The 20,316-nt window shown below is 35.0% G+C and overlaps 1 protein-coding gene across 2 annotated transcripts in view; it reads left to right on the top strand.

Moving 5' to 3' along the window:
* Positions 1-20,316, top strand: part of Commd1 (copper metabolism domain containing 1) — a 171,774-nt gene that overhangs the window by 59,789 nt on the left and 91,669 nt on the right. For both annotated transcript variants that reach the window (XM_040271269.2, XM_005322051.4), the window contains exon 2: positions 3,042-3,323. In XM_040271269.2, the coding sequence (XP_040127203.1) occupies positions 3,042-3,323 (282 nt within the window). The remainder of the gene's footprint in view (positions 1-3,041; positions 3,324-20,316) is intronic.

Below are 20,316 nucleotides of genomic sequence, written 5' to 3'. Positions count from 1 at the left end.
AATTAAAAAATTAAAGGGCTTGGAATATAGCTCAATAGTAGAGTGCCCTTGGGTTCCATCCCCAGTACTGGTGTTGTGTTGATGGAGGAGAGAATCAAAAGATGAGTAGCAGGCCATCAACTTTGGCTGTCAGTAGAGTAGAGGTGGCATGCTTTGAGCAGATCTTTTTTTTTTTTTTAAAGAGAGAGAGAGAGAGAGATTTTTTAATGTTTATTTTTTTTAAAGTTTTTGGCAGACACAACATCTTTGTTTGTATGTGGTGCTGAGGATCGAACCCGGGCGGCATGCATGCCAGGCGAGCGCGCTACCGCTTGAGCCACATCCCCAGCCCCTTGAGCAGATCTTTATCATGGTAGTTGTTAAAAAAAATTTTTTTGGTGCTGGTGAATGAACTCAGGGGCACTCAACCACTGAGCCATATCCCAAGCCCTAATTTGTATTTTATTTAGAGAGAGGTTCTCATTGAGTTGTTTAGCAACTAACTTTTGCTGAGGCTGGCTTTGAACTCGATATCCTGCTGCCTCAGCCTGCCTCAGCAAACAAAATAAATTCTATCACAGGTAAAATTATATCAGAATAGATATTTCTTGATATAATTTGGAAAAAAGAATGATCCAAACCACCTGAATTCTGATGTGAGTTGCCAATGGAAATAGTTTAATTTAATTATAGTATGTTATGTAAATTAATATTTCTATTGAGTTGGCATGGCCAGAGGTTTTTAGGCCTAATATCTGATAAACAGGCAGATATTAATATTTTTTTTAAAAATACTTATTCTTAAGTTTTAGGTGGACACGATATCTTTATTTTACATTTACTTGGTGCTGAGGATCGAACCCAGTGCCTCGTGCATACTAGGTGAGCACCCTACCACTGAGCCACAACTCCAGCCCTGAGATATTAACATTTTTTTTTGTTGCAACATGAAATATCTTTAATCTACCAGAAAGTTGTAATAAATAACGTTTTTTATATTAATGGAGAAAAGAAAGGCAGTATGTTTATTTTTCAGCCCTAGCCATACTTTACCCATTCGTATACTACCTGTACCTTTACATTGCTCTGTTCTTACTGCTACTGCCCTGTTTTAGTCAGACTCTTGGTTATAAATGATAGAACTACAACTTAAACTATCTTGAATTATATATATATATATATGTGTGTGTGTGTATATATATATGTATTTATATAGAGATATATATATTTATTTAGTGCCTGTAGGTGTGAAAGAGGTGATATAGTGTATAAAATTGAAAGAATGCCTGCAGGAACCAGGGCCGTGGGAGTTATAGAATACAGATATTGGCACATTAGGATCTACTCTTATCTCTGCTTGGCTTCATATATATATGTGTGTGTATATATATGTGTATATATAGATGTGTGTGTGTCTGTGTGTGCATAGCTTTTTTCTTTTTTTTTTTTTTAATCGTACTTAGGCTTTCACCCAGAGGTCAAAGATAATGACAACCCCAGCCTCTCATCCTTCTGGTACCATTATCCCATTTGTCCTATTCTAAACTGGGAAATTGATTTGGACCAATCAGTGTGTCCAGAAAGAGGAGGATATTTCTAATTTGGAATTCATATCAGCCCTCATAAAGAGGAGAGAGTAGGAACCTATCAAAGAAGAGGCAAGGGAAAGTTTGCTCTGGTATTAAATCATTAACTATCACTCTCCTCTCCCAAGCTCCATTGTTTCAACACTTTGATGATTTCCCACTTTAGTTGCTTACTGTTCTCAGACTTACCTTCCTAATGCTCAGATGGAGCTTTGAATTGTGATTACCCAGTTACCTAGCTTTAGTGGCTCCTTATTGCCTATATATAACAATCCTCTGGCTTTTGGTACCTTATATTCTGACTCAAACCATCTTCTTGATTTTATCCCTCAGTTTTGCTATTCATTATTAAACTAACATTTATGTATTTTTCTCTTCACTGAAATAGCCAAGCCTTAAATAAAAAGATGGTGGTTATAATCTGTATGTTGTTTAATGTCTCATAGTCTCTGAAGACCATTAATAAAGCATTGTATCTACTCCTTAGGTGCTGGTGTCTCTGAATTATTGTTGACAGAAAGTGCCAGTTTAGATATTTTTCAATGAAAGTAATACAGAATCTACTTCTCTGTGTAGTCACTTATGAAAACTAATTAGAGGGAAACATGGCTTCGCATTTAGGAGACTTTGACTCTGCACTTACTGAACTTTTGGGAAAATCATTTGGTTCCTCTATGCTTCCATTTCCATTTCTATAAATTGAGGGTAAAGGGAACTAATCCTACTTCTGTCTACCTCATTGTCTTTGAAAATGGATGGTGAACTCAATTGTAATAATAAAAGTGAAAATGCTTTGAAAGAGTAAAGACTGCTGTGCAAATTTAGGGCTTTTTTATTTTAAACTTGAACTTATATTTATTTACTGTGTTTTCTTGGATGCTTGAATTGAGAACCTAACTTTAATGGCAATTAACTTTTGAAAATATAAGGAGAAGTATTAAGATCATATATAATTGCAGAGTAGTATTGCAAATGAGCTGTTTCACTGAAGATAGACTGCAAAGCTAAAATAATGCTTCACTTAATGTTTACTTAGTACTTCTTATGGATAATACATTATATACATATAAAAAAAGAATACATTGTACAGTTGTACTTTTTCAAATCAGGCCTATCCGTAAGGCACTATAAGATTGCATCAGAGAACAGATTAATTTTATTTTTGTTTTATTATTTAAAATAATTTTCATTTTATTTCCTCACTCTGAAACTGGGTATTTAAGTTAGATTCAAGTTATTAATATAGAATTGGAATGATAGAATTTTGAATAGTAGCTTTTCTGATATTTTGATATTTGCAAAGGGAGTATTTTTGTATTTATACTCACTATTCATTCTCAGTACTATTGTTTGATGATCTTATTTGAAAGAAATAGTCAGTACTTAAGAATCATTCAAAATATGCTCTAGTTAAGAAGCTCTTTTTCTAGTTATCTACCAAATTCAAATTTATTGCTTTTTCTGACATCTTTATAGTCGATTGCATCTGCAGACATGGATTTCAACCAACTGGAGGCATTTTTGACTGCTCAAACCAAAAAGCAAGGTGGGATAACATCTGACCAGGCTGCTGTCATTTCCAAATTCTGGAAGAGCCACAAAACAAAGATTCGAGAGAGCCTCATGAACCAGAGCCGTTGGGACAATGGACTTCGGGGCCTGAGCTGGAGAGTTGATTCTAAGTCTCAGTCAAGGCACTCATCTCAAATACACACCCCTGTTGCCATAATAGAGCTAGAATTTGGGAAAAGTGGACAGGTGAGTTCAACTTCAATTCAATCTTTGTAAACTATATTTTCCATTACATATTAGCTCATACATTCAGATTGCATTTTGACATTCTTCTTTGCAGAGATAAAAGAAATAATTGAAGAGACCCTGAATTCCTTTTCAGAGGTAGAATCATCTAAAAATTTGGATATTAATAATTATGGACAGAGTTTAGAACCATCCACAGGATTTGCAGTTTTCTCAGATCAGAAAAACAGAATTGGTTAAAGTGATTGTACAGAAGTTACCTCCTACTACATTTTGGTTAGATTTCAAAATTCTTGACATTTGATCAAACTCTCCAAGGCAGTAGTCGAGATACTAAATAAAGAACAAGATTTGATATTAAACAACACAGAACAAAACAGTTTTACCCAGTTATCTTTATGGTCAGTAAGATGTAGGAGACAATGTATTTTAATTACATTAATGTGTTGTTCCTAAAGACCCAAGTGTGCTCTCTTTGACCTTGAGTTCACAAATATTTCTCAATTTGATTTTGGTTGTTTGCAAAACAGTGCTTTCTTTGCGTTCTGTACAGCAAATAGATAATCATTATAGCAGATAATTTAGCATGATATTTCTTTAGGTCATTCAGTTTGTGCTCCAGATGCATGCCAAATTAGATTTTTAATGACCTGACTTATGTATTTTGACAGGGATGGAGAAGCTGGTAATTAGTAAGAGAATAACCAGATCACTAAATTAGATAAATTAGAATCAGACTTATTTTTAGATAAACAATGAAACAAATGCTTCTGTTATATCCTATAATAGAAAATTATTTCTTCTTCTTCTTCTCCTTCTCCTTCTCCTTCTCCTTTTCCTTCTTCTTTTTTTGTTGTACTATATCCTTAGCCCCTTCTTTTCTTCTTAATGATGACGATATGTATTTTTTAAAATTGATAGGTTTCTTTTTTTAAAAAATGCTTATTTTTTAGTTGTAGTTGGACAATACCTTTATTTTATTTACTTATTTTTATGTGGTGTCAAGGATCGAACCCAGGGCCTCACACATACTAGGCAAGTGCTCTACCGCTAAATCACAATCCCAGCCCTGGTAGGTTTCTTTACATATTCTCTTTAGTTTCTTTTTTAATTAATACATTATAGTTGTACATCATGATGGGATTTGTTGTTACGTATTCATTACATGTGCACAATATAACAGTATAATTTGGCCAGTGTCACTCCCCAGCAATATCCCCTTTCTCCCTGCCTCCCAATACTTGGTCCCTTTCCTCTGCTGATCTCTGTTTGATTTCCATGAGATCTGCCGCCACCTTTCTTTTCCTTTTTCCTCTCTGGCTTCCACATATGAGGGAAAACATTTGTCTCTTGACCTGAAGTTGACTTATTTTGCTTAACATAATGGTCTCTTGTTCTATCCATTTTCCTCCAAATGACATAATTTCATTTTTGTTTATGGCTGAGTAAAACTTCATTGTGTATATATACCACATTTTCTTTATTGGTTCATCCATTGACGGACACCTAGGCTGGTTCTCTAGTTTAGCTATTGTGAATTGTGCATGTATCACTATATTATGATGACTTTAATTATTTAGCATAAATACCAAGGAGTGTTATAGCTGGGTCATTTGGTGAATGCCTAGTCTTTTGAGGAGCCTCCATATTGATTTCCATAGTGGTTGTACTAATTTACAGTCCACCAATAGTGTATAAGTGTTCCTTTTTCTCCACATCTTCTCTAGAATTTATTATTATATGTATTCTTTATTTAAAAAATATTATTTTAGTTGTTGATAGACCTTTATTTTATTTATTTATACATGGTGCTGAGAATCCAACCCAGTGCCTCATACATGCCAGGCAAGTGTGCTACTGCTGAGCCACAGCCCTATCTCCTATATGTATTCTTTTTTTAAGAAGAAGTATTTTGTTTTAGTTGTAGTTGGACACAATACTTTTATTTTATTTTTATGTGTCGCTAAGGATTGAACCCAGCACTCCGCATGTGCTAGGTGAGTGCTCTACAGCTAATCCACAACCCCAGCACCCTCCATATGTATTCTTGATGACTGTCATTTTGTGAGATGCAGTTTCAGTGTAGTTTTGATTGTATTTCCCTAATTGCTAATTAATGATATTGGAGTTTCATAGATTTAATTTAAATACTATCAATACTCTGATGACTGCCCAATTTAAACTCCAAACTAAATTTCTCCACTAAATTCCAGATACGTTTTTATGACATACTTGAGAACTCTACTTAAATGTTTAAAAGGTATCAGTAATTGAATATGCCCCAAACCAGGTCCTCATATACCTCCCAAACTTACTCCTCTTTTGTTTTTTTCTCATTTCAATTAGTGGTACCTCCATTCTTCCAGTTCATATCCTTTATTTTTTCCCCCTTTCACATCCAGATCCAGCCTTTCATCAAATATTTCTGGGTATGTTTTATAATGTGTCTAAAATTTATCTACTCACCCTCTCACTTACTACTCTGTTTAAATCACTATCACCTCTCTCCTAGATTATAGTAACATCTTTCCAACTGATTTCTCTGCTTCTGCTCGTCAGCCTTTTCTCAACACACAGTATCCAAAGTGACTCTATTAGAGCATAAGTCCAATAATGTATTCATGGCTTCTCATGTTAACTCCAGTGGCTTCTTATCTCAATCAGATTAATAGTCTTCTACCTTAATCTACACTAACTAGACTCATTGGCCTCCTTGTTGATTTCTGGAACATGCCAGACACATTATCTTATTAGGGCCAGTACTATCCCCTGTGGGTTGATCTTCCCAGATATCTGCATGCTAGTTTATTCACTTTCTTAATGTCTTTTCTTAAAAATCACATTTTTAATGAAGCCTTCACTGGCTATATTTTTAAAAGTTCAGTCTTCTGCTTCTTGCTTTACATGCCAGGCAATATAATTTTCATACAATAAGCCTTTTTTGTTCCAAGTATACAACTTGATTAATTTTGGTTGTTCTATATACCTGTGAAACTACCGCCACAGTCAGGAACCAGAACATGTCCTTCACCCATTAAAAGTCTGTCTGTGGTCCTTTTAGTCCTTCTACTCTAATTCCTAGGCAACTACTGGTCTATCTTTTGTTACCTTAGATTAGTTTTTAAATTTTTTTTCTTCTTGCCACTTATTTTTATTATACTTGTTATTCTTGTCTAGGCTACCCATTAGTATGTAAGAGGACAAGGATTTTTGCTGTTTTTTCATTGCTATATCCTCAAAGTCTAGGATGCTGCCTAACACATGGTAACTATTTGTTGAATGAATAATCACATAATTCATGATTATATATCAGATATCATCTAAGAGTTGGGAATTTATCAGTGAGCAATATAGACAAATCCCCTATCTTACAGAGTTCATGGTGGAAGAAAGTTAATAATTAGTGTTAGGAAATTATATCAAATTGAAGATTTTTACCAAGACTTAGAAAAGAGAATGGCAGTCTTTTTCTTTTTAACTTTTTTTAGTGGTTCGTGGATATTTATTTTTTGTTTATTTATATGTGGTGCTGAGAATTGAACCCAGTGCCTCATACATGCTAGGCAAGCATTCCACCACTGAACTATAACCCCAGGCCCGAGAATGGCAATCTTTACTCACAAAGTTAAGACAGTTCTGAATGAAACCATGGAAAACTTGGATTAAAACTCTATTTTCACTTGCTTTTAATTGATTTTAAAAATCACTGATTTGCAGCTGAGCAATATGTAATTAATAGTCTCCCATTAGCTCTGCTGTAAATAATACCTCTGACCTGTGGGACACATGAAATTACTTTCCAGGCGCTTCAAGAATGCTTTTGTTGAAACCACTCTCTTCCCTTGGGTCTTTGCAGGTGTCTGATGGGTGGCCTTTTGATGTTAGAGGGTCAAAATCTCTACCCTCAGATCTTGCTAACTGTCATTTCTGAACATGCATCCTGTGAAGGGCTAGGAAGATTGATACACGTGTACAGACCACAGATTGCTTTACCGCCAATCACCCCCATTCCTTAAATCACCTTGCTTATTCCTATAAATATTACTCAGTTCTATCCTTGAGGCTGTAGGGTTGACTCTTAGGTTTCCCCTCTCTTCATATCTGTTGGCCATCATGTGAATAAACTCTCTTTTGCAAAACTTGTCAAGTCAGTGATTAACATACTGTGCAGTGGGCAAAATGGTCCTGGTTTGGTAACATGAGGTGATAAAGCATATTATTTTTCTGACAATTTCAACTTTCTGATCCCGGGCTGAGAATCATGAAATAAGAACAACAACAACAACAAAAAAATTGATACAGGCATGACAAATTCTCTAGAGTTTATACACATTAACTTGCATTTAACAGATAGGTGTGACTTTTGGCGGTGATTTAGTACAGGTTTCTGGTGATTACCATTTCTTTCTCACCACTTCAGACCTGTCAGTTTTCCACTTTTCCAACCCACAGGCAATGAGAAGTAGCAAGAAATAAATCAGCATGTGGGGCTGGGGATGTGGCTCAAGTGGTAGCGCGCTTGCCTGGCATGTGTGCGGCTGAGTTCGATCCTCAGCACCACATACAAACAGAAATGTTGTGTCCACCGAAAACTGAAAAATAATATTAAAAAAATCAGCATAAAAATATCATAAGCAAAAGCAAAACTCATTTAGTGCAGCAATTCTTAGTATCCCTATATATCAGTCTCAACTGAGGAGCTGAAGAAAAAAATTATAGCTGCCCAGACTCTATCTCAAAGTTAGGGACTACTGATTTAGTTTGATTAGGGAATATTTCTCTGAGGAGGTGAACTGAGTGTGGAATCATAGAAAGGGGCCACCTCAGGAAGATGTAGGGGCAGAAAATACAGAGGAAATAGCCAAGGTAGAAGTTGGGAGGAAATCTGAATTTTATTATAAGTGTAATTAGAAACCATTAGGACGTGATTCTGCAATCTGCATTTGGGGTAAAATTGGGAGTTCATAACCCACTGCAATCTAATGTATGAAATATGATATGTCAAGAGCTTTGTAATGTTGTGAACAACCAATAAAAAAAATAAAAAATTAAAAAAAAAAAAAAGAAACCATTAGGGAGTTTCAAACAAGGAAATCATGTGCTGTAATTTGTATCATTTTATTCTGGTGGAAAATGGAGTGTGTATATTCAAGAGTGAAGCCAGGATACTGAGATCCCAGAAGGCAAAGTCACTAAGTTTGAAATTGATTTGCACACTATAAGAGCAATTCTTATTTGTTTCCAAACTTCTATATAATAGGATCTCAAGTTTAAAAAATAATAAAAAATAAAAAAACTCTTTCAGTCTGTTAACAAGATTTATGTATTCAGAGATTAATAGGTACAATATTAGTTGTTCACTTCAAAAAATAATAGAGATGAGGTTAAACAGTTTTTTTTGACATTTCCATCTTTTCTCCTCATTTATGACAATTCCCTGTTTAAAAATTTTTAAAAATTGTGTTAAAAAATTTGTTTGTCAAGTCCAAGGTTAACTAATAAAAATTCATGTCGTGGAAAAAAAAAAGGTAAAGCTGAGAGACCAGTTAAGGGGGCTGCTACCATGTACGAGTAAGATACTACTATCAAGGAAGACGGGGTCAGTTTTGGCAGAATGAAGAGAAGTGAACAGATGGGGAATGTGTTTTGAATGTAGTGAAGTTGCTCTGAACCGACTTGGAATTATGTAGGTAACAAGAGAAAGTGAGGAATTGAGGTAACTGCTTGTATTTTCTTGCTTCAATATGTTAGTAATGAACAGTGTTTCTAAATTCAATATGTTAGTCACTTTTTAAAAGTCTTTTTGCTAAGTTGACCATCTAATATGCAACTTGAGTTTTTTCCTAGCTCTAGTCCTTCCACTTGGGGGAAAACAAATGAAATTACTTCATACTTGACAGTTAAGAAAATGCTGTCTGTGATGAAATAAATCTGTTTATAAAGAAATGAATTTAAGATTACTGAACTTAAATAATTTTTTAATAGGCTTTAAAAAATCATTGTATTTTATGATACCTTTTTCTGTATGTACATTGTGCATCAAGAAAAAGATTTAAAGAGGGAAAGGGAGAGGGCTGATTGTCTTTGCAAACTCATTGATCCTATGAGAAAAGGATTTTGGCACTGTAGAAGTCCTCAGCCTCTTCCTAGCCTTCCAACAGACCCTGGTGTTGGACTTACTTCACATTGCTGCCATTTAGGCTCTCTTACTATTCTTGTGTACAGATGAGGTACTTAAGAGGAAGCCAGGAAACCGAGAGTTAAGAGGACTTGGAAACAACATATGGATTTGAGTCCCTTGTTCTGAACTCAGGGCAACAGTGTATCATGCCCAGCATTGTTGAAATTGCTTATGTTTGTCTAGTATTTCAGAACTGGCTGATTGACTATGGGTTCATTCCATGTATGCCAGTGCTCTACTGCCAGGATAAATGTAGAAGGCCTCTGGTCTTAGCCCATTCTTAGTACGTTAAAACATTTATGATAAAATATACATAACATAAAATTTACAATTTTAACCATTTAAAGTGCACAGTCTAGTGATATTAAGTATATTCACATAGTTATGTAACCATCATTATTATTTGTTTCCAGAACTTTTTCATTATTCCAAACATAAATTCAATACACATTAAACAATAATTCTCCATTTCCATCTCTCTCCAGCTCTTGATGACCTCTATTTTATTTTCTGACTCTATGCATTTGCTTATTCTAGATATCTCAGATGAATAGAACTATATAATTTTTGTCCTTTTGTATTTGGCTTATTTTACTTAGCATAGTATTTTCAAGGTTCATCTATGTTATAGAATGTGTCAATTTCATTTCTTTTTAAGGCTGAATGATATCTTATTATATCACATTTTGTTTATCCATTTGTTGATGATGGACACTTGGGTTTTTCAACCTTTTGGCTATTGTGAATAATGAACGTGGACGTACAAATACCTGTTTGAGTCCCCACTGTTAATTCATTTGGCTATGTATTTAGGATTGGACTTGCTAGATCATATGGCAATTCTATTTATTTATTTTGTCTGCTTACCTGCCTACCCACCCACCCACCTATGAACATACGTACCTCCCTACCTATCAGTACTAGAGATTGAACCATGAAACTGCTGAACTGTTTTTTACTGTGGGTACACAATGCAGTAGTCTCTCCAGCAATGCATGAAGGTTCTAACTTGGTACATCCTCACTAACATTTACCTTTTTCTTTTTGATAGTTGGCATCCTAATGGATGTAAAGTGGTATCTCATTGTAGTTTTGCATTGAATTCCTCAATGATTAATGATGTTAATGGTCTTCTTTAGGGAAATGTCTATTCAAGTATTGTCCATTAAAAAAAAAAACCTGTTGTTGAGTTGTAGGAGTTCTTTATATATCCTGAATATCAGTCTTATACAGATAAATAATTTGCAAATGTTTTTTTCCCACTCCGCGAATTATCTCTTTAGGTAGTGTCCTTGGATGCACAACTATTTTTAATTTTGATATTATCCAGTTTTCCTATTTTTCCTTTGATTTTGATATCTCCCCCAAGAAATCCTTGCCAAATCCATTACTATGAATCTTTTCCTTTGTTTTCTTCTAGTTTTATAGTGTTAACTCCAGTTTGAACCATTCTGAATTAATTTTCTATATGGTATAAGGCCATTTCTAACACTTTCGTATGTATTTTTTTAATGAATTATGGTACCAGGAAAATAGTGGAATTTTTTAATTCAAAAGTAGTTTTAGTTTATCATGTTTTAAAACTTTCTAGATAACTCTTTGTATAATTAATTAAAGAGCTCAATGATCTTACTCAAGATGCAGGTTGCAATAATGAGTGGTAATCACTAGGAACCAACTCAGATTAACTGCCAAATAAGCTACAGTTCCTTTTTATTGCCAGTATTATTTACCTAAGTAGATCAGAAATCCATAACAGAGGAAGTATATCTGAATTTTGATAAGTCATTTAATTCTCTTATGGATACAGTAGAAAACCTACATCAAATTATGATGATAAAGCTAATAAGTACATAATTACCAAAGAGTGTTAATCACAAAAGGAGTTTGATCTTTTTTTCTGTGTTATGCCCTATGGTCACTACTTTAGTCTAGAGAAACAACCTAGTCTTGTAAGAATATCATTTATTGTGGATGTGTAACCGACGTGATTCTGCAATCCGCATTTGGGGTAAAAATTGGGAGTTCATAACCCACTTCAATCTAATGTATGAAATATGATATGTCAAGAGTTTTGTAATGTTGTGAACAACCAATAAAAAAAAGTGTAAAAAAAAAAGAATATCATTTAAGTTACTTGTGATCTGTCATCTGTTTATATTACACTGTAACAAAGCTGAACTGCATTTTACATACATGCCATATTCTTTCCCTTTGCTACTTGGAATTTTCTTTATCCATTCTCATTTTCAGTTGGTGAAATGCTTTTACTTCTTCATATTACTGAATACCTCTCTCATGAATTTCTTCCCAGTTACTTCAACCGAATCTAATAATATCAGTTCCTGGAATATTCTGAACCTTTCTCTAGCACTTCGTACAACTTATATTTAAAAAACAAAACACCTTCTGGGGCTGTAGCTCAATGGCAGAGCTTCTGCCCAGCATGTGTAAGGTACTGGTTCAGTCCTTAGCATTACATAAAAATAAAATAAAGGTATGCTGCCCATCTACAACTACAAAAAAAAAAACAAAGAAAAAATAGTTATACCTTAAAAAAATAGAAAACACCGATATTAGTGTCAAACTAAAGCCATAAAGGAAGTCAGCAGGTTAGCTTCTTAAAAAACTCAAATTTGATTCCTGGTTTCAGGTATCTCTTGACAGTGTCTGGCTATTCATATCATTCTTTATACACTTGGACTTCACATGGAGGCAAAATGGATGCAGGCCCAGATCTGTCTTTTTAAGTTTATCTCTCTTTCCAAAATTTGTATGTAGAAAAAGGGTAAATTTTCCTTTTTCCCTCCTTAGGTCAAATGGAGTAGTCACTGTTTATAGAAATTAGGGTAATTTACATTTGTAGTATTTGTCCAGCTCTTTAACCAAGGATAAGATAATATAGATTGACGGTGGATATCACAGGGAATAGTTAAGGAGCACTTCTCCAAAGAGATTAGGTATGCTAGACAAACAAAATTAGTATGTGTCCACTACAGTGTCTTGTTAGCTTATGCCTTGAAGAAGTGTACGATTTGTATTAATATTCATATCTTTTATACCCTGAAAATATTAGTGTTTGATAAATATTTGTAAAATGAATTAATAACAGAGAGAATACATGTATTAGACACATTGCTATATACCAAATTATCCCAAAATTTAGGGACGGGGAGAGAGAGAGAGAGAGAGAGAGAGAGAGAGAGAGAGAGAGAGAGCGCGAGCGCACATGAGAAAGAGAGAAGAATGCCTCTGTGTGTGCAGGAAGGTGCAGTGCCTTGAGTGACCTTTTCTGTGAGCTGCTGCTTCTGCTCATTTCACCATTACTCCTGCTTTTGAGAAATATGAATTAACATGTCACAGTTCATATATGCTGGGAAATAATTATAAATAGGGCAATATAACAAGTAAGGAATTAATGAAGATAGTTCTTGTTATCATATGTTCCACGTAATACAAGAATAATAGCTAATATTTATTATATCTTTGACATGTTCCAGTCATTGTTCTAAACATATTTTCATGAAGTGGCCTATTCTCTGAGATAAGTATGTGTTATGGTTTGGGTGTGTCCCCTGAAGGTTCATATGCTAGAAGCTTGATACCCAATGTAATGGTATTGAGATACTGGATCTATAAGAGGTGAGATGTAATGGCAGGTGATTAGGCCTTTAAGAGGAATCAATGCTTTTCTCACAGAGTTTGTTCTTGCTCTTGTGGGAACTTGTGCAAGAGTAGGTTGTTAAAAGCAAATCTGGCACCTCCTCTGAATCTTTCTTGCTGCCTTGCCCCTTCTGCACATGATCAGTTCCCTTTTTGCTTCTCTGCCATATTGTGACACAACCGTAGAGGGCCTTGCCATACTATTTGGATTCTCCAGCCATCAGAATCATAAGCCAAATAAGCCTCTTTATTTTATAAGTTATCTGGCTTCTGTTTTGTTGTTGTTGTTGTAGCAACACAAAACAGATCAAGGCAATATAGTTTTGTCTAAAGATTAATTTTATTTTTTAATAATTTTAGGTTCACACAGAAGTTATAAAGATAGGGCTATAAATTCCCTTAAACTTCTCATCCAGTTTTTCCATTTTACATTACTATGATATATATGTCAATATAAGAAACTAACGTTGTATGACCAAATGGGGGGAAAAAAAGAAACTAACATTAGTACTTTGTTACTAACTAAACTCCAGACTTTATTTGTATTTATTTTTTTTCATTCATATTCCTTTTCTGTTCCAGGGTCCAATCCATAGTACCACAAATTGCTAACTAAACTAACTAAATTGCATTTAATTCTTATGTCTCCCCAATCTCTTTGAATGTCTGTTTCTCAATCTTTCCATGTTTTTCATGACCTGACAGTTTTTTGTTTATTTTTCAGCTTTATTGAGGTAAAATTAACAAATTAAAAGTGTGTATATTTAAAATGTACAACGTGATGTTTCATATATGTATACATAGTGAAATGACTTTGTCAGTCTTAAAAAATACTAGCTAGATATCCTGTAGTAGTATGTCTCCTAGTCTTGGCCTGTCATTTTTCTCATGCTTAGACCAGTTTATGTGCTGTTTTTTTTTTTTTTGATGCTGCTATTATATTACCTGAGACTGGGTCATTTATAAAGAAGATATATTTATTTTTTCATAACTCTGGAGGTTGAGACTTCATTATCAGGGTACCAGTAGTTTTGGTGTCTGGTGAAGGCTCTGTCTCTGCTTATCATCCAGAGGGAACAAACTCTGTCTTCACATGGTAAAGGATGGAAGGATAAATGTTGTGTCCCACATGGCAGAATAGAGTGAATGGACTTCTGCAAGCCATTTTTATAGGGGCATTAATCCATTCCTGAGGATAAAGTCCTGATGATCTAAACACCTCCCCAAAGGCCTGACCTCTGCTTCTCAACACTACCACACTGGTGATCAAGTTTCCAATACATAATTGTTGGGAGACCCATTTTTTAAAAATATTTTTTAGTTGTCAATGGACCTTCATTTTAGTTATTTATATGGGGTGCTGAGAATCAAATCCAGTGCCTCACGCGTGCTAGACAAGCGTTCTATGGCTGGGCTATAACCCCAGCCTTGGGAGACCCATTTAAACCTTAATGATAGGTTTTAGGAAAGAATACAACAGAGGTGAAGTACCCATCTTGTTATATCACATTTGGGGGTAGGTGCAATCTACATAATCTCACTATTCATGTTAATGTTCATTACTTGATCAAGGTAGCATTTACTTGGTTCCTGCACTATAATCTTATTATTTTTCTTTTTCCTTATCCTTTTTTAGTTTGTTTTATTTTAGAAACAAGTTACTAAGTCCACCCTACATTCAAAATTAGAATTAAACCCAGTGAGGAGAATTAGTTTCTACTTTTTGAAGAAAAGTGTCAGGGAATTTGTGAACATATTTTAGGTGATCATAGTACTTTCTATGGCTACAAATTATTTACATCCAATCTCACATGTACAATATACTCACCTCTTCCACAAGAATTCCTCTTTTATAACATCAGATTATATGTTTAGTATATTTTCCCCAATCAGTTCAGGTTTAGGTGGGGTCCTTTGGAGTAGATTCTTAATTGCACCTCCTTGAGTCCTCTCTATTAGAAGACTTGTTAAACTAAAAGAAGCATATTATCTGCCCCGCTCAGTGTGAGCTGGTGTAAGATAGTCACTATAGGTATTCTTGTTCAAAAAGAAGGAAAAATATTGACACAAAGATATCTTTGCTTCATACCAGTTCTGAAATCCAGATTGGTAGTTTATTGATTAAAGTTCAAGATCTGGGAATAATTCTTCATGGCTCTTAGCTCTGCCTTCTAGGCTTTTGGTTTCATACTCTTGAGTTATTGTTTCTTTTCTATGAAAAGTAGACTGTATTTGCAGAGTTTCCTCTACCTACTTCTAGCCTGTGGCAGTTTTGGTGTTCAAGGCTTTCTTTTTGTTTTGCACTATCTTTCTGTTTGAATGGGCAGTGTTTCTGCTAGTTTAATCCTCTCTCAAACTTTGTGGGTTTCCTGTAGATCTTTTTTCGGGTCACTTAATTAGACAGAAGCCACACCTAAAAATCTCTTTGAGACAAGTTATCTTCTTTCTTGGGATTCTCCAGAGGTACAATGCCTTGTTTGATTAAAATAATCTGTAAGTTCCACCTTTAAAATCTTTAAAAGGCCTTTTGTCTGGCTGGTGGTACTCAGAGACACCATCTTAGATCTTTCTGATGTTCTAACAAAGAATTTTATAGCTATGCTCTCAATCTTGTTTTTTAAACCATGTTTTCTAGATAGTGCCTTGGATTTGAATTTTGCTTGGAAGTTGTTTCTTATTTTCATGTTGTTTGCATTTGGAAAGACTGTGAATATTCAAAACTAGTAATTTCTAGCTCTTTTTGTTTATTTTAGGGGAGGGTACCAGGGATTGAACCCAGGAACACTCAACCACTGAGTCACATCCCTAGCTCTTTTTATTTTTTATTTTGAGACAGGGTTTCGCTAAGTTGCTTAGGGCCTCACTAAGTTGCTGAGGCTTTGAACTTGTGATCCTCTTCCCTGAGCCTACTGAGCCACTGGAATTATTAGGTGTGCACCACCATGCCTCACTCTAGTTCCCTTTTATTAAAAAGTTTTTAGGATATTTATTAGAAACTTAGAAATTTGGTTTTGTATTTCATTGATATATCCTTGGCAATCAGAGAAGTGTGGGAGTCATGAATATTTTTTCAGTTGAGGTTAAAGAGACTATTGAAGAACAGAAATGTTTTAGTCAGCTTTTGTGTTGCCTGACAAGAACAATTTAAAGGAGAAAAAGGTTATTTGGAGCTCATGGTTTCAGAGATCTCAGTTCATAGATAGCTGGCTCCAAGGTGGGCGGCTTGTCATAGGGAAAGGGCCCATTGGAGGAAATTGCTTACTTAGCTTATGGTGGGATCAGAAAGCAGAGAAAGGCAAGGGGACAGGGCCAGAGGGAATATGCACCCTTTTGGGGTGTGCCCCCAGTGACTCAACTCTTTCAGCTCTGCCCTACCTGCCCAGGCAGTTGATCAAACTAGGATGATGGACTGATGAGGTTACAGTTCTTATAATCTCATCGTGTCACCTCTGAATATTTCTGCATTAACATAGAGCTTTTGGGGGATCCCTCATATCTAAACCATAACAAAAAGGAAAGCTAGGAGTAAAACTTTGAGAAATGTGCACCTTTAATGGACAAATGGAAAAATACTCTGAGGGTGGTCAGGTTAGAATAAGTCATAAACAGATTGGAGAAATGGGAATCAGATAAATATTGACAGTGGTACTACTTTGCTTCATGTGGTGCGTTTATTAGATAGTTTTCCAGTTTCTCTTCGTGTAAACTCATTGACTCAAGCAAATTAAATCTTTTACATCATAAAGTTTTGTTAGCTTTTGTATAAAGCCAAAGGATACAAACAATACCATAGAAGCAAAGTTGAAGGACATGTCTATATAACTTTGCCCTCTATATCTATGAGAACGTCATAGACAAGAATGCTGTGTGCTTAGGTCATGCATATTTAAAAAATTGAGTCATATGTGTTTTTGTTGTTTTATAATTTTAAAAATATATTCTTTATATTAAACTCTTACCAGATCTTTGATAGGTAAGTATTTTTTTCTGATCAGTAGCCCATTTTTTCATTTTTTATTTATTTTTTTCATTTTTTATTTTGAGACAGGGTCTTGCTAAGTTGCTCAAGGCCTCAATAAAGTTGCTCAGGCCTCAATAAATTGGCTTTGAACTTGTGATCCTCCTGCCTCAGACTCTTGAGCCACTGGGATTAGAGGCATGCCACCATGCCTGACAATTTTTTTCCTTTTGTTGTTTATACTTTTGCTGCAAATATAAGAATCTGTTGCCAAATCTGAGTCATGAAGATTTTACCCCTGTGTAGTTCAGGCTATTGATCCATTCTGAGTTAACGTTTGTTTGTAGAGAGAGGTTGGGGCTGAATAAATTTTCTTATTGACATATATTTTATATTTTTTTTGTGTGTCAGACTCCAGATATTATATCAGAACTCAGCAACCCATCTAGCTACCTGTTGGTGTGCAATTAATTATCTCCTTTACTTTAAGCTACTCAGTGCTATCTTCTCCTGGTGGCTCGGCTTGGCACCAGAATCACGAGCCACCACACACCTTTGTAGGTTCAAACAGCAATTCTTTATTCCGCTCTCACACCGCCTCCACACAGGTCCAGGGGCAATCGCGTTCTGCCGTCTCCCGCACAATTCACCTACTCCACGAGGCTATCTCCAAATCCCATTTTAATCTCACGAGAACTCAAGGGGAACAAGCAGCAGGAACACCCTAATCCCAGCAATAATCTTCAACCTCTAACTTCCCTAAAACCCATTGTCTTAAACTGGCAACGCCTTAAACTCAAGGAGCCGTGTTACTTCCTCAACCCTGATCAGCTCTAAACCCGGATCCGCCTTGGTCCTTGAGCAAGGTCACCTTATTAAAGCATGCATGCAATGTCCCATCGAATGTCCTCTAAGCAGCATGGGGTACGCTTGGCAAGGAAATTTCGATGCATCATTCCTACTTGGTAATGGCCCTCAGCAGTATACCTCATCCCTTGAAACTTAGTCCATTACATTCTCTAGGAAAATATCATAATCACAGAAAGTATAGAGGAAAGATGATATAGTCTGTCTCCTGACATTTGTAAACTTAAATCTTACTTCTGATATTTACTGCCCAAATCACTATATCATTATGATCCTTAGATTTCTCATGCATGAAACAGGTACAGTAACATTTTTAAGTATTGTTCTAAAGAATAAAGAATACATTATATATACATAAGATACATATTTAAATGTATTACTGTGCCTGAACAGTAAACATATGGTAACTGGTTGAGAAAGGATTCAGGGCTGGGAGTATAGTCTAGTGGTAGAGCATGTGCTTCGTAGCATGCCTGAGGCCCTGGGTTCAATTAAAAAAAAAAAATCATTGTTTCCAAATCTTATCTAATACCATTATATTCTGTAATTCCTTTTAGTCAAGATTTTTTTGGGGGGTTGTAATTTCATATTTTCTCTTTTGTTTCTTATTTTGGTATCAGTTGATTTTGTTTCTATTCTAAACCTTTTTTTTTTTGTATTTCTTCAAGGATAAGCCATTATCTTAGTATTATCTTAATATACTTAATGTGCAGTTTTTATTCACTTTTCTTTCAAAGTCACCAACCTAAAACCATAAGTCTCAATCATTAATAAGATGATGCTGGTGTTTTTATTTTTATTTTTTATTTTTTTAATACAAATAGTTATATCCTGGCTCAGTTCTGAATTATGTGAACTGTAAGTATTGCATTCCACATTTTGAGTTTTGTCTGTCTCTGGTAGTACAAAAATCAAGAACTGTAAGATTTTATAAAATCATAGTTATAATATTTACTATCTTGATGGTAATTTTAAAAATTTTAAAATTTGTTCTAATTAGTTATACATGACAGTAGAATGTATTTTGACACATCATGCATAAATGGAGTATAACTTCTTATTCTTCTGGTTGTACATTATGTAGAGTTACATAGGTTGTATAATCACATATGCACATAGGGTAGTAATGTCTGGTTCATTCTATAATTTATTTATTTTTAATATTTATTTTTTTAGTTGTAGTTGGACACAATAACTTTGTTTTTATTTATTTATTTTTATGTGGTGCTGAGGATCGAACTCAGGGCTTTGTACACGATAGGCGAGTACTCTTCCGCTGGCCTACAACCCAGCCTCTCTATTATAATTTCTTTTTTTTTTTTTTTAAATTTTAACATTTATTTATTTTTTCTTAGTTCTCGGCGGACACAACATCTTTGTTGGTATGTGGTGCTGAGGATCGAACCCGGGCCGCACGCATGCCAGGCGAGCGCGCTACCACTTGAGCCACATCCCCAGCCCATATTATAATTTCTTGATGGTAATTTGATCTAACAAGTTGACTAAGCTATTATTTATCTTTTGGTAATTAGGGGCTGGAGTTGTAGCTCAGCAGTAGAGTGCTTGCCTAGCACATGTGAAACACAGGGTTCGATTCTCACCACCACATACAAATAAGTAAATAAAATAAAAGTCTATCGACAACTAAAAACCATTAAAAAAAAAAAAAGAAGAACATTGGTAATTATTCCACTAAAAGTAATCATGACTTTTTTTTCCTGATAGGGATGAAACCCAAGGATACTTAACTACTGAGCCACATTCTCAATCCTTTTTATTTTTTATTTTGAGACAGAGTCTCACTAAGTTGCTTAGGGCCTTATTAAATTGCTGAGGTTGGCCTTGAATTTGTGATCCTTGTGCCTCTGCCTCCTGAGTCATTAGGATTACAAGCAGTGCACCATTGCACCTGGCAAGAGCAATTGTGATTTTATTTTGAGTAACATAACCCTACATAAGATAAGGCTGTTTTCACTCATAATTCTTTTTTCATGCATGTCATGTTAGGTAAAAGTTACTAGCAACATGGGACTACCTCCTTTAGAACTTTGTTAAATTTACACATTCCTATGTATCTTTTCGGTACACTGAAATTGTTAGCATTATTTTGTGATAGAAAAGGACAGCATTGTCTTCAAGTCCCTATGCCTTAATCTAAAAACAGGTACTAATAACAACTCCATTAAGTTCCAAATTTTGATTATTCATGTTAGCCTCTTTGGGACATTAGAAACAAAACAGTAGAGTAGAACATACTCTTCACTGTGGTATTGAGACTTAGTTACCCTTTCAAAGTATTCTAGAAGAACAGAGTAGGAACTATC

This window comes from Ictidomys tridecemlineatus, chromosome 12 (assembly GCF_052094955.1).
Source record: "Ictidomys tridecemlineatus isolate mIctTri1 chromosome 12, mIctTri1.hap1, whole genome shotgun sequence".
NCBI lineage: Eukaryota > Metazoa > Chordata > Mammalia > Rodentia > Sciuridae > Ictidomys > Ictidomys tridecemlineatus.
The sequence above is the reverse complement of the archived record's forward strand: the minus strand, read 5'-3'. Positions and strand labels throughout refer to the sequence as shown.